This window comes from Thalia democratica, chromosome 4, assembly GCF_965202585.1.
Source record: "Thalia democratica chromosome 4, ktThaDemo2.hap1.1, whole genome shotgun sequence".
In the NCBI taxonomy this organism is placed as follows: Eukaryota; Metazoa; Chordata; class Thaliacea; order Salpida; family Salpidae; genus Thalia; species Thalia democratica.
The window spans coordinates 23,596,526-23,609,561 of record NC_139168.1 but is presented as its reverse complement, the minus strand read 5'-3'; the positions used below and the strand labels follow the sequence as shown (position 1 = coordinate 23,609,561).

At 25.1% G+C, this 13,036-nt stretch overlaps 1 protein-coding gene across 1 annotated transcript; it reads left to right on the top strand.

Annotated features, from left to right (window-relative positions):
- The first annotated feature begins 424 nt into the window (after window positions 1-424).
- LOC145834793 (uncharacterized) lies at window positions 425-9,649 on the top strand. Its single transcript, XM_082942305.1, has 4 exons — window positions 425-488; window positions 7,299-7,974; window positions 8,198-8,620; window positions 9,297-9,649. Exons 2-3 carry the CDS (start codon window positions 7,339-7,341, stop codon window positions 8,609-8,611), a joined length of 1,050 nt encoding a protein of 349 aa, XP_082798431.1. The 5' UTR covers window positions 425-488; window positions 7,299-7,338; the 3' UTR covers window positions 8,612-8,620; window positions 9,297-9,649.
- The last annotated feature ends 3,387 nt before the right edge of the window (window positions 9,650-13,036 follow it).

The window sequence follows — 13,036 nt, the reverse complement described above, 5'->3', positions numbered from 1 at the left end:
TTAAATGTTTTATTTTTAAGCTTTTCATAGTAACAAAAGATTGTATAAAAAGAATATAAAATTTTAATATAAGCCTTTTTTTAAACTTTGTACAGAAAAATTTAGTTTCATTGGAATAAAACTATTTGCAGTAGGATAAATAAAGTTTAAAATTGATTTTTTTACTTAGAATGATTTTTCCGATCTAGATTTATGCATATAAATATTTACTTTTAAACATTGAGTTTTTACAAAATTGACTTTAACAGATTTTAAACTTATTTTTTTCAATTCTTTACAAAGTGTAAGCACAAATAAGCAGACGTCTAAAAACTTTTAATTTAACTTTTATCTTCTTGAGGGTTCAGTTAACAGGATTAAAAAAAATTAATGTGTTTTGATTTGACATAGTCTAGACGTTGAAATATTGCTTTTAGAAAATAATTTAGAACTACTAATGATATTTTCACCTGCAGGGCTAATCAAAAAAACATTTGCAGAACTAACTGGTCAGTTTATTTTTGTAAGAAATTTGTTATTAAGCTTTTATGATAATGAACTTTAGTACTTTTACAATCAAGTTCATATTTTCAAGTGGTTTAATACCTATCTAAAAATGTTGTTTAACATGAACTACTTAGAAATACTAAATATTATTAAAAATAATTTAAAACATGTAAGGTAAAACATAAAACTAAAAAACCACTTACTGGAAAATTATATTTTGCTTCTAATATTAAACTTTTAGGCATTAATTTTAAAAGTTTTAGTTTTTTAATTTTTGGGATATTTTATTTTGTGTAAGTTGTAAAAGAAAATCTTTAATTTTAAAAAATATTAAATATTTTCCGATTAAAATAGTAAGTTTACTTGTTTGAACTTTAATTAATATTTATTAAAAAAGTGAAACTTCAATGTATAACCCGAACTTTTTTTGTGAACTGTTGTCATGCTTATGTAATGAAGTAAAAAAAATTAACTATATTCTGAAAAATAAAAATTTTCTAGTTTTTGTAAACTAGTTGACAAAATACATTATCTGATTAAAAGCATTTTTAATCCTTATGATCATGAGTTTTTACTTCAAAAAATATTGAGCAGAGAGTTAAAATAACACTGTTTATACTTTATCATTGTATTAGCTTTGTTAACACACTATTAATAATTAACAAGATACATACAATGAGAAGTAGTTTTTATTTTGCTTAAACTTTTTTAGTCAGTTCGCGGCCTAATTATCTTAACTTTATGTAAGACGACAGCTTTTTGTTTATCAAAACATTTTAGCCGGCCAATTTTTTTTGTATCTGTTTGGATTAGCTTACCTATTGTAAGTAAAGATAAAAAAGATTTTTTTTTTGTACTTACAAAACCTTTTATTTTTAAGTTCAAAATATTTAAGATATCACCTATAATATAGTTTGTTTTAGTTGTGTAGACATGGATTGTGATTTTTATTAAATAGTTAAAATAAACAAAACTAATATAGTTTGTATAAGTTTACTTAAACGTGCTAGGTATAATAAAAAGCAGTTTTAATTATCGAAACATCTTACGGACTTTTTAATATTTTTAGAAGCATTAACCCTTTTTATATAAAATAATCTTTAATTTGGTTTTGTAAATATTATAAAAGTATATTGCTAGTGTGAAAAAAAAGATTAAAAACAAGTTAAAAAACCCCTAAACAGTTTCGTAAAAGTAACGTACAATAGTTGATATAAAATTTTCTAAGTAAATATTTACAACAAAATTAGTTTCAGACATGTTTTTCTTTGGACTTAAAGCTCTTTTTTGTAAAACTATACTTAATTTGCTTACCATAGCTTATAGCTGTTTCAATCTATCTGCTCCACATAAGATATTTTATACGAAAAAAGTTTTCGCAAAGCCAGTCCTAATCTTAAATATTTTTAACACAGATGAAACAAATCCACTTTTATCCTTAATCTTGAATTTTTGGCCGAAGAACTTTTTGACCGGTTAAATTTAAACAAAAAAAGCTTCTTATAATATAATTTTACATGCTAGGTCAACGCACTATTAATTATTAACAACGCAGATACATTGTAATGCGGTTTTTATTTTGTTTAAACTAGTTTTTGGTCATTTTTGCGGTCTTATATATTGACGTTTTTGTGACAGCCTTTTTGTTTCAAAAATATTTTAGCCGGCCAGTTTATTTAATAAACTAGTTTTAGTTATAGTAAAATAGGTTAGTAGTAAGGTTTATGTTTTACTATGTTAAAAATCTTTGTAATTATATCTGAATATTTAAGCACTAATAGTTTTAGGTAATAAGGTTAAATTAAAAGGTTAAATAGAAATTTAAATTGTACTAAAACATATTCATTTTTTGCTTGTTTATATAGAACAGTTTAGTCATAAGTTATTTAGTTACAATAAAAAGAAGATATTTATATGTACTAATTTAGCATGGTGAAATAAAAAGTTTTAAAATTACTTACTTCGTAATTATATTTTTTACTAGTTCTAATATTAAACTTTTGAGCATTGATTTTTAAAAGTTTAAAAGTTTAATAACTTTTTTTGTGTAAGTTGAAAAAAAACATCATTACTTTAAAAAATTTAAATTACGTTAAGATTAAAAACTCTATAAGTAAAATATAAACGAGTCCATTTTAAGTATAAAGTTTCAAAATGTTTTTTGAAAAGTAGCTTAATAAAAATTTTGATAGTATCTATTAAAAGAATATTTTTTATAGAACAACACATAATTTACTAACTTAGAAAATTTTTATGAAAGAAATAAAGTTTAAAAGTTAGATACAAAACACAATTTAGCTGTTGGAAGTGATAAGAGTTTTTTTTTTCTTGGCAATCATTTAAAATTAATTATACAGATTAGAATTCCCTTTTTATCTATTAACGAGTGATTTTAGCTAAAAGTGATATATTTACTAGTTATTTTTTTTTGTTTTACTATTTTTTCAGCATAGTTAACGCACTATCAATTATTAACAACGTATGCACATTGTAATGCGGTTTTTATCTTGCTTCAACTTTTTTGGTGTTCAACATCTTGACATAAAATGACAGTTTTTTGTTTTAAAAATATTTTAGCCGGTCAGCTTTGGTATAAGTAGTTTTTTTTTGTATTTTTTTCAATTTGCTTAGAGTTTTTATTTGTGTCGAACTCATATAGAATATTTTTAAAGTTTAGCGTGAAGTAAGAAAAGTAAAGTTTTAGTTGTAACTGATTTTTTCAAAACGAAGAACAATAAAGAAATAAACGTGTTTTTTTAGTCTTTGTGAATATAAAGTTTATTATCACAATAATGTTTAACAAAAAAGACGTTAAAACTGTTATTTAAATGTTGAAATAAGTGTAAAAGCTCCGGTTAAACTTTGATATTTATCATCACGTTTTATGTTTTGTAATTTGCATGTATTTTGCTAAAAATAAACGTAAGTTATCTGGATTGTTTTTAACTTATAAGTGTTTTTTTTAATCAACTCAAACTTAAATAATCTTATCAGAATTGTGCAATAAAATTATTCATAAACTCTTGAAGCTGCAACATAAAATTACAAAACATATATAACTAATCATTTATTTCTATTGATGTAAATTAAACAAAATACAGTTTAAAAAATACTTTTTTAGTAATAGGTTATAATACTGATAAAAAACACTTTGTTTTACTTTTACATAAAAGTGTATTTACCACAAAAATATACTTTTTAAACATTAAACATTGAGAATTATTAACTTAGCAGTGTGGAAATAAATAAGAAACAAAAGCTTAATAAACTCTTTTTGCACCGAAACTAAAGGTCAATGATAACATCATTGTGTTGTGAAAAAGTTTTAGTAATAAAAAATGCCATTAGCGGCTACAAGTAGTTTTGTTATTAAGTTGTTTTACGTAATAAGTATTCTTAATTATTAACGAATTACGGAAACTAACTTACGCAAAGTTTTTGTTTCAAATCTTTGTTAATTGTTTTGTCACATTTTACAACTAGTTTAAAAGTTTTCATTTTAACATAATGAATAGGCTTTATAATTAAAAGCAAAAAATAACCATGAAAAGTATGTTCAAAAGTTTATATTTACAATAACGTTGTTTTATGCTGTTATTGATAAAAGTAACTGTTATACTAAGGTTTTTATTTAGAAAATATAATGGCTTTTATGGTTGTTGAAGTGCGTTTTAATTAAACTAAAACTTGTTTCTTTTACTACTAACAAGCTTTTTTGTTTTTTTCATATAGTTAAAAAACTCTTAAGAAACTGTTATATAATTAGGTTGTAAGTTTTAGTTATAGTAAAAAAACTTAAATAAATACTGTTTGCAAAAGGAATTTTCTTTATCAAACTTTTAAATTTATACCTTTTATATTTATAAACTAAAGAAGCCTAAAGCAAAAGCTTTTATCTTTGTTTTGACGATTGCTGATTAATTCGAAACTATTTTTTGTTTTTTTAGCAAATGGTTTAAAATGCTTAAACAATGAACAAACTACAAAAATTTGTATGTTGATATACATTATTAAAACATTAACTTTAGACCTTAAATCACGTTGTTTAAACAAAAGCACTTATGTGTGAACTGACATGAACGTTTTTATTAAGTTAGTGATGTTAATAGTTAAATAAAATGCAGACTTGTTTTAAAAAGATAGTTTTTTAATTATATTAGTTTTTTTCTACAGCAATTTTTTTAAGTTACTGTGATACAGAAATAGTCTTTTTTTAGTTAGAAAACAGTCTAATACAGATTTGTTTCAAAGTGATTTGCTATAAACTAATTGTAAAAATTGGTTACTTCGCTAGTAATTAAATAACTTATTATATATTTAGTTAATTGAGAGTGCACAATATTTTGTATTGCTTCTACTTTTTTTTGTGAACGAAATTGCTTAGAAAGAATTTTTTTTCACAGCATACAAAGTAAACTTGATTATTTCTAATCAAAAAAAATCCATTTTAGCAATTATTACTAAACATTGTCGTAAATAAATTTTGCATAAATTTAGATAAGGTATTAAAAAGTATATAAATGTATAACAAAAGTATTAAAAAATTTGAACATAGCATAAACAAACTTATGCACTTTGTTTTTTCTTAAAAAACTAAAACTAAAAAAATGTTATAGCTAATTTACGTAAATATTACAACTAACAAATATTTTCAAAATGAGACACTAAAGTTATTCATACAAACTAGCATTGAATACATTAAACTCTAGACTAGATTATTGCAATATTACTTTAAAACTAATTTGTTCTAGTATAGAATTAAAAAAAATGTTAGTACACGACAACAAATACGCTTTACAATTGTATTTAAAGTGATTTTGTAGTAATTTATGTACTGGCATTGAACTTTATGTATTGGCATTGAACTTGAAGTTTATCGATCATGCAGAAAATCCAGACGTTTGAAAAAACCACAGTTTTGCAATAAGCACATTGTAGATTTTTAAATAGCTCAAATCGATTAAAATTTAGATCTGCTTCTTATATAGCAGATTAACCTTAAGCATAAAGTTTTACAACAAAACACCTTTTAATGTAACAGTTGAATTGTAACAAGCTTCATGTTTAACTGAAAAAAAAACACATTCATGAGTTTTTTGCTTTTGGTAAGGTAAAAAACGTTTTATTGAAACTCATAAAGTGTTTTTAAATAAGTTTGAGCTTTTTTAAGTTTTTGTAGTATAGTTTTTCATTGTAAGAAAACATTGCAAATGTGAAAATTAGACTTTTTAAAAGCAGTGTTTTATTTTAATCAGAAGTTCATAGTAATTCAAAAACACTTACTTTTAATGCTACTTAATTATAGTTTTCAACTTTTAAAATGAATATTTTTTAAATATAAACAAAGGCTTAATTCAAACTATGTAAAGCAAACATTATCAATTTTTTTACCGAAGGAAGGCGGTAGTGTTCACACAAACTAAAACCTAGTTAGAATTAAATGAATTTATTAAACTAGATTTGATAGTTAAGCATGTTTACAAATTTTTACTTAAAAAAACAGTTTTTAATTTCTAAAAGATGCCCTTTTTGTGAATTATAGTAAAGTAAGATTTTTTGCCAATTGTTTCAAAAAAATATATAAAAAAGAAGTTTTTGTATGGAGTTAAAAATATGAGCAAAGTATTACTTTTGGTTGCTTAAAATTATTATGAACTGTAAAAGTTCTCACTTATTTTTTATATATAGACTAGTTGTACTAAAAGCTATACGTTTAAATTAATTATAACAAATGCTTTAGTTTTTTTAAATGTATTACATTTAATTTTTTTTGTTATTAAAAAGTTAAGTGTTAATTACTAAACGCTTTAAAAGCTCTTAATTAAAATGTAGTACATTTAGTTTCATTTAAAATGGTATAAAAAATTGTTTTTGTTCAAATTATATAGGCTTGTAGTATTTATTTAAGCATAGATAACTTGACGAAATGGATTAGTTTCAAAATAGCTATTGCTGTTTTAAAAGTTTTGTTCAACACAAAGTAGAATTTAATGATTGCCACACGCAAAAGAAAAATTAAGGTCATTTTAAATTACTTTTGTTTTTGAATTCTAACAGCTAGCTTCTTTATGAATATTTTATTGAATCTAATTTTGTACAATTTTTTTTCGTTACAAAACGATTTGAGAATTTATTAAAGTTGTTTTGTTTTTAGTTTTCATAAGAAGTTCTGGGAACTAAATGTATTAACAGCCTTGTAAATAACCTTGAACAACCTATTCAAAAGTAGATAGTTTGTATTCAAAATTCGTGTTTTTTACATAACAAATAATCACATTGTTTGACAGGATGTGGCTATTTGCAATATAATATTAACGTGCTTTATTTTGTACAAATGAGCTGTTTTGTAATAAAATTTTTCTAAAATAAAAAAAAAAAATTTTTAACCTAAGTTTGAGCGAAAGCTTTTTTTATTAATTTTTTAAGATGTGTTAACATAAAATTATTTTTATTTAGAACTTTATGAAAATGTAAAGTTGTTTTCAACTTGTACCAAAGTGTTGTGAAAATTATTTTTTTGTTTTAGGTTTTAGATTATGTTAAGATTTTTAAAAATGAAATAATCATGAGGTATTTTTGTGATGGATTTTTAAATGTTGCAAGAAAACTTGTTGTTCTTTTAATACACCAACGAAAGAATTCAAACAAATTTTAGATTCGAAAACAGTTAAAAAAATTCTGATAACTCATAAATCAAAAGTTTACGTTTAACTTTTTTATGTTATCATAAGTAATGTTTCATAATAAGATAAGCATAGTCTTCTCTTAAAACTAAACTTGTAGAAGTTTCTATAATAAAATAAATCTTTTAGGTGTCATAAAAAAAAGATAAATTTTCAATCGTCACAAAGTATGACAGTGAACATCTCGCAAACCCTCAACCCGATCGCCACCAACAAATCCGATTTCGAAGCAATTTCTCCCGCAAACCGAACCTCTCTGACGCAATTCGGTTTGCCCGATTACGTCATAAACGCGGTGAACCTCACCGCCGCAACCTACATCCTCCTGTCGCTGATTCTCTTCCACCTGAAGAACCACGAGAAGAAGGCCCGGAAAGGTCGAGCCATCGTGGTCCTGAACTTTCTGACTTTTTTGAACGCCGCAGCCGCCTTCGTCCACACCCTCAAGGACACCGTCATTCTGTACAACAACAACTTTTCCAGCTTCGACTGCGCGTTGCTGGTCAACATAGCCGGGGGAGTTCCTTATTTTGTCGGGGTTTCCACCGCTTTTAGCATCATTTGGTGGAGGCAGAGAAAACTGTATTCGGACCCGAAACTGCAGCTTTACATGTCTGACAATTTTGCGAAATTAAACGTGGGTCTTCTTGTGTTCTTCATGGCGTTGGTTGTTGCCGTGACAACTGTTGTCCTGGCAGCGTCTGAATGGGTAGATGACGCCCAACATTGTCATCAAAAGTGGGCAAGCCAGTGGTATGTGGTCTTCTCGCTGATTTTCTACTGTGTCATGACAGTGTTCTGTCAGGTTTGTTTACCTTGTTAATGCAACTAATTATGTTATTTTATCTTTTTATGGAATTTAAGCTCTACTTTCAGTTTAGTTTGACTCACAGTAACTTTTTATTTTCAACTTAAAAAGTACCACAAAGACCATACTTGTGAAAATATGGTAAATTAACATGGGTGTTATAAAGAATTTTGATAAAATAAAAATTAAAATCATTCAATTACCGAAATAACTTTTTTAGATATCTTTATTGCTCTTCATAGTCTACCCAATACTGCCTTTTGACTTTCTATGCTCTGAAAGGAGCCGAAAAAAACGAAAAATAGCCGAAGACCTGCGCAAAATGCTGACGAGGCTCGTTCTGTGCACTCTGGGCTGCTGTGTGAGCTCATTGCAGTTGAACATTGTCCTCATATTGATAACAAACAACAAGATCACCATATATTGGCCGAGTGTTGCGAGCGTTGACCTCATAATAACCGCTTTGTGCGTCGTCTGCACTTTTTCGAGGTGGAAGGAGCGACTGTTTCCCTTCATGAGCTCGAACAAGGGTGAAGGAGAAATGCCATGTGCTGATTTGCCAAACGACAAAACTCGCGTCACGCTGTCCAGTAGTGACAAGACAACAGTGAATAGTACGCCCACCAGAGTTTAAATTATAAAAGTGAGTTATCACAATTTTAGTTTAAACTTTTATTGAAACTATGATCTCACCTAAAATATACCCTTTTTTTATTATAATTGTTTGAAAAGGAAAAAAAAACGCTAATTATAAATTTTAAAGCGATGTTTAATTACAAATACGTAAAAAAAGATTTTATGCATTTGATATTGACAGAAGATATTTTTAATAAAAAATAGCTGATAGTTAAATTCCGGTTACGATCTTTTTGTTAATGCATAAATCATTGTTTTTTTCAAAGTGCTGTTAAAAAACAAATTAATAAAATTTTTAAAATCAAACAGTGAGTCAAAATTTGACTTATAAACTAAAATTCCACGTAGAAATGCAGCATAAGAAATGGTTTGTAAATAAGAAAATAATCTAAGTACTTACCATAATTTACAACATTATATAAGAGTTCAAAATATTTCTGAAGTTTAGAAAAATTTCAAATACTTGTTTTTTTTTTCATCACGTTCTTACATCATGACCTTTGTATGTCGGTGTGCACAATTAGATAATGCTTCGTTAAAACTGCACTTTAAATTTTTAGTAAGCAGTTGTTATCCGCTCGCCATAAAACAATATTTTTTTTAGTGTAAGTCACTATCATACCTTGTAAACGTTAATAATCCATAAACAATGTTTGACAATGACTTATTTGATTTTTTTGCAGTTCTATAAGATGAAAGCTTGTTAAAAACAACTAATACTACTGTTAGCCGAAAAAAACAAATGTCTAAAGATACTTTACTTATTTCAAGGACGTGAAAAGTAATGCAAAAATGAAATTGCTGTTGATTAGTTTTTCTACTTAGTATTTTTTACTAATTCATTACCATATTGAAGTAATAAAGAGTTTCAGTAAATTTAGGTATCTTATGAAATTAATTGAAAGTTTTTTAGTATTTATAACTAAGGTTACTCAACTTTGTTAAAATTAGTTTTGTTTTATCTACATGATAGAAACAATTTTTTTTAAACACAAAGTTCAGTAAATTTTTCTTTATCATTGTAATTTACTTTTTTAGCCGCTTAAGTTTTAAATTACAGTTTGAAGTTCTTTAAGTTGTAGTAGTTTTATAAAAATTTCAATAAATTTAGTTTTTGTTTTAAAATTAAAAAAAAATTCTTTGCTATACTAGTATACACAAACTATTCTTACAATATATTTATTGCTTGAATTCCTTAGTATTGAAAATGAAAAATTGAAAAATAAATATACTGTTTTAGTAAAAATATAAGGGTTTTTATTTATTTATCAAAAAACAACCTAAGCATATAAAAATACAGTACATTGATTATTTGGCAAAGTTTTTAATTAAAAAATATTTTTTATTCTACTAACTTCATCTTTAAGTTTGCTATTTTCTTTGAAACAATCAATCACTTATGCAGTTAAGCAAATATATACTCAATACTTTTACAATCATACACTTTCGCTGCTAAATAAATTATACTAACTACACTTTGTGTTTTTTCTTATAAATTTTTCAAATAACTTAGATAGAAAAATAAAAGTATACATAGAACATAACAAAGTGTATTAACATAAGAATTTAGTTTTATTTTTGTATATTTAGTTAATTAAAAAAAAACTCCTTTGGTTGTATAAAATCTGTATTTAAGTTAAATTTTTTTATGATACTTCAAAACTTAACTTCTGTGAAAAATAAATGTTTAGCTGAGGCTTTAGTATTGCAAACATTTTTTTACAAATAAAAAACAACTTTGATAAGAAAACAACACAGGTAACATAGCTAGGATAAAAAAAAATAACAAAATTTAAGAGTTACCTTATTCAAGTATAGCCCTGTTAACATTATCCTCTTGTTTAATTTCTATTGACATTAAGTTTTTTGACTATATATGAAAATTATTTACAAATTAAAGTAAAAACAAAGTACTATCTGATTTGAAGGTCTCCACTGTTTTGATAGCATATGTTATTGTTTTATGTGTAAACTGTATAATAATATTTTGTTTTTATCATAAACAAGCATACCATTTATCTTGTGAATCTCTATACTTTTATATTAGTGTGCGAATAAGTTTAACTTGTGTTGGTTATGACTTGTAATTTACTTTCTTTTCAGAAAGTTTAGTTTGACTTGATAAATTTAGAGCAAGCTTCGTAATTAAATATAAAAACGAAAAGTTATTAAAATAAAAAAAAAAAACTATTTTTTTATGTTTGATACTGTGTATAATCTTGTTTATAGACAATCTATGACAAAAAAGTTAAGCTGTAAATGTTAAATGATCGCGTTTAAATACTAGTGCTTAAAATTTAGAACTTATCTTGATTTAATGTACCCTTTTACTTTAAGACTGTTAGCAAAAGTGCTCATAAAACTTTTTCGAGCTAGCTATAAATTGCTCTTATGGTTTTTTAAGTAAACTAACGTAGAAAATTTTCAGATCAAAGTTAAACAAGGTAAAATAACATTTAGGTAACATTAGTAAAAACTTAATCACACCATTCGTGCGAGGTTATTTCTAAGGTAAGACATATTATTCAAGCAACAAATGATTGCAGTATATAAATAATATCGAAAGAAGATTAACAAATGAAAAAGTAAAATAATTTATTGCGTTTTAATCAGATCTCGACAAAAATAATAACATTTTAAAATATAGTCGCTAAGTTTTGTTTCACTTGACTTATAACAAAATATTTTTTAAACAATAAATTATCTATAAGACTTATCGAATAATTATATGATACATATAAGTTAATAGTTTTTAAAACTTTTCTTTAAAATTTGAATTTTACTGTTATACAACAGTATGCCTTAACAATACAAACTTTATGGTAGATAATTTTTTTTAGTATTTTGTCTTTTTAAATACATGTAGCTTTTAAAAGTCTATGTAGTCAAAAACTTCATGTATATTTTATTTCTAAAAGTGTAAATAAATAATTTATTAATTGTAGATGTTAAATAAACTAGTTTTATACAATGTGTTCCTTGTAGTAAAGTTGAAACTTTTTTTAATATTGTATTTATATGATTTTATAAAAACAAAAGTATAAAAAGACAAGTATAAATTTTATTCTTAGTTAAAAACTCTAAAGTGTATTTTTGGTAAAGTTGAAAGGTAAAAAAAAAGGTTTTTTTTGTTAATAAGTAAAAATTGTATCTTATACAGTTTTAGAAAAAAAAGAACCAGCTTCAAGCATGACTTTATTAGTTATGTATAGACCTAAGATTTCGAACACTTCCACTCTATGCTATCTTCCTATATGATTATGTCATTTTAAATTTTGGTTGTTTTAGCTTGATTTAGCTCATACTTGACCTTTAACTAAAAACCGACCTAGTTGCATTTAGTATTGTATTAATAAGTTCCTCAGGTATAGCTGTATAAGTTATTGCGACCTTAACTGCCTGTAATAACTACTTCTCATTGGTTGGTGATCTACATCAAACTTGATAGTTTTTATATATTTGTTTCTAGTTGCTTTTAAACCATTAAAAAACCCCAACTACTTGGTCAATAAATTTATTAGATATTTTGCTATTCATTTATTATTTTGCTTATTATTTCAAGTTTTATTTTGTAAATTATGGAAATTTCCGAGTATTTCAGTCTTGCTTCTAGTTTGTTATTGAAACCATCTTTGTAATTTCTCAGAACTGTTTAGCATTGTTTTACTGGTAGTAAGTTTGATCTGTTTTCTTATTTTAAACTCATGGCTATTGTTTGTTTATTTGTTAATAAATGTTTCTTCTCCTTTTTTATAGTTCTTTTTTGCTGTTAACAGTTAATTATTTCTAGTACTTAGTTTTTGTTACTTGCAGTGACTACTAGTTTTAGCTTATAATTTATAAAACCCTGAAATACTCCAGCTAAAAATTTCCTATGTGCAGAAAAGAGAGTACAAGATAAACCAAGTCAAAAAAGTTTGTAGAAATTATACTTTAGCACAAACATAAAATATATGAACATACAAAGTATAAAAAAAAGTTTTAACCAAAGTTTTTACCTAAACTAAACAATGAACTGAATTTTTAGAAGATAAGCTTTTTAGGTAGAAAAACAGTTATAGAAATCGAAGAAACATTGTAACAAGATCTCATCAAAAAAAACTTTAACTCTGTATAGCAGATAAAACTAGTAACTAGTCGTTTAACATTTGAAAGTAATTATTTGTTACATTGTTTTGTGTCAATTAGATCTTTAGATTTTATCTAATATGATCATAGTGTACAAACCCCTACTAGCAAATTAATAAACAAACACAAACACAAAAAAAAAAAACAAATAAAGAACTATAAAATAAAACCAGATTAAAACAAATACAATTCTTTGTATTGTTGTTCAAACTTAGCTGGAAACTTTTCATTGAATTTTTATAAAAGTTACGTCATAAAAGAAAACTTTGAAAAGCTTTCAAGACTTCAAGAAAAA

Bases quoted from the DNA above. Each gene is read 5' to 3' on its own strand.
- LOC145834793 (XM_082942305.1), top strand. From the start codon at position 7,339: ATGACAGTGAACATCTCGCAAACCCTCAACCCGATCGCCACCAACAAA. The intron at 7,975-8,197 runs GTTTGTTTACCT...TAACTTTTTTAG, and splicing joins TCATGACAGTGTTCTGTCAG to ATATCTTTATTGCTCTTCAT.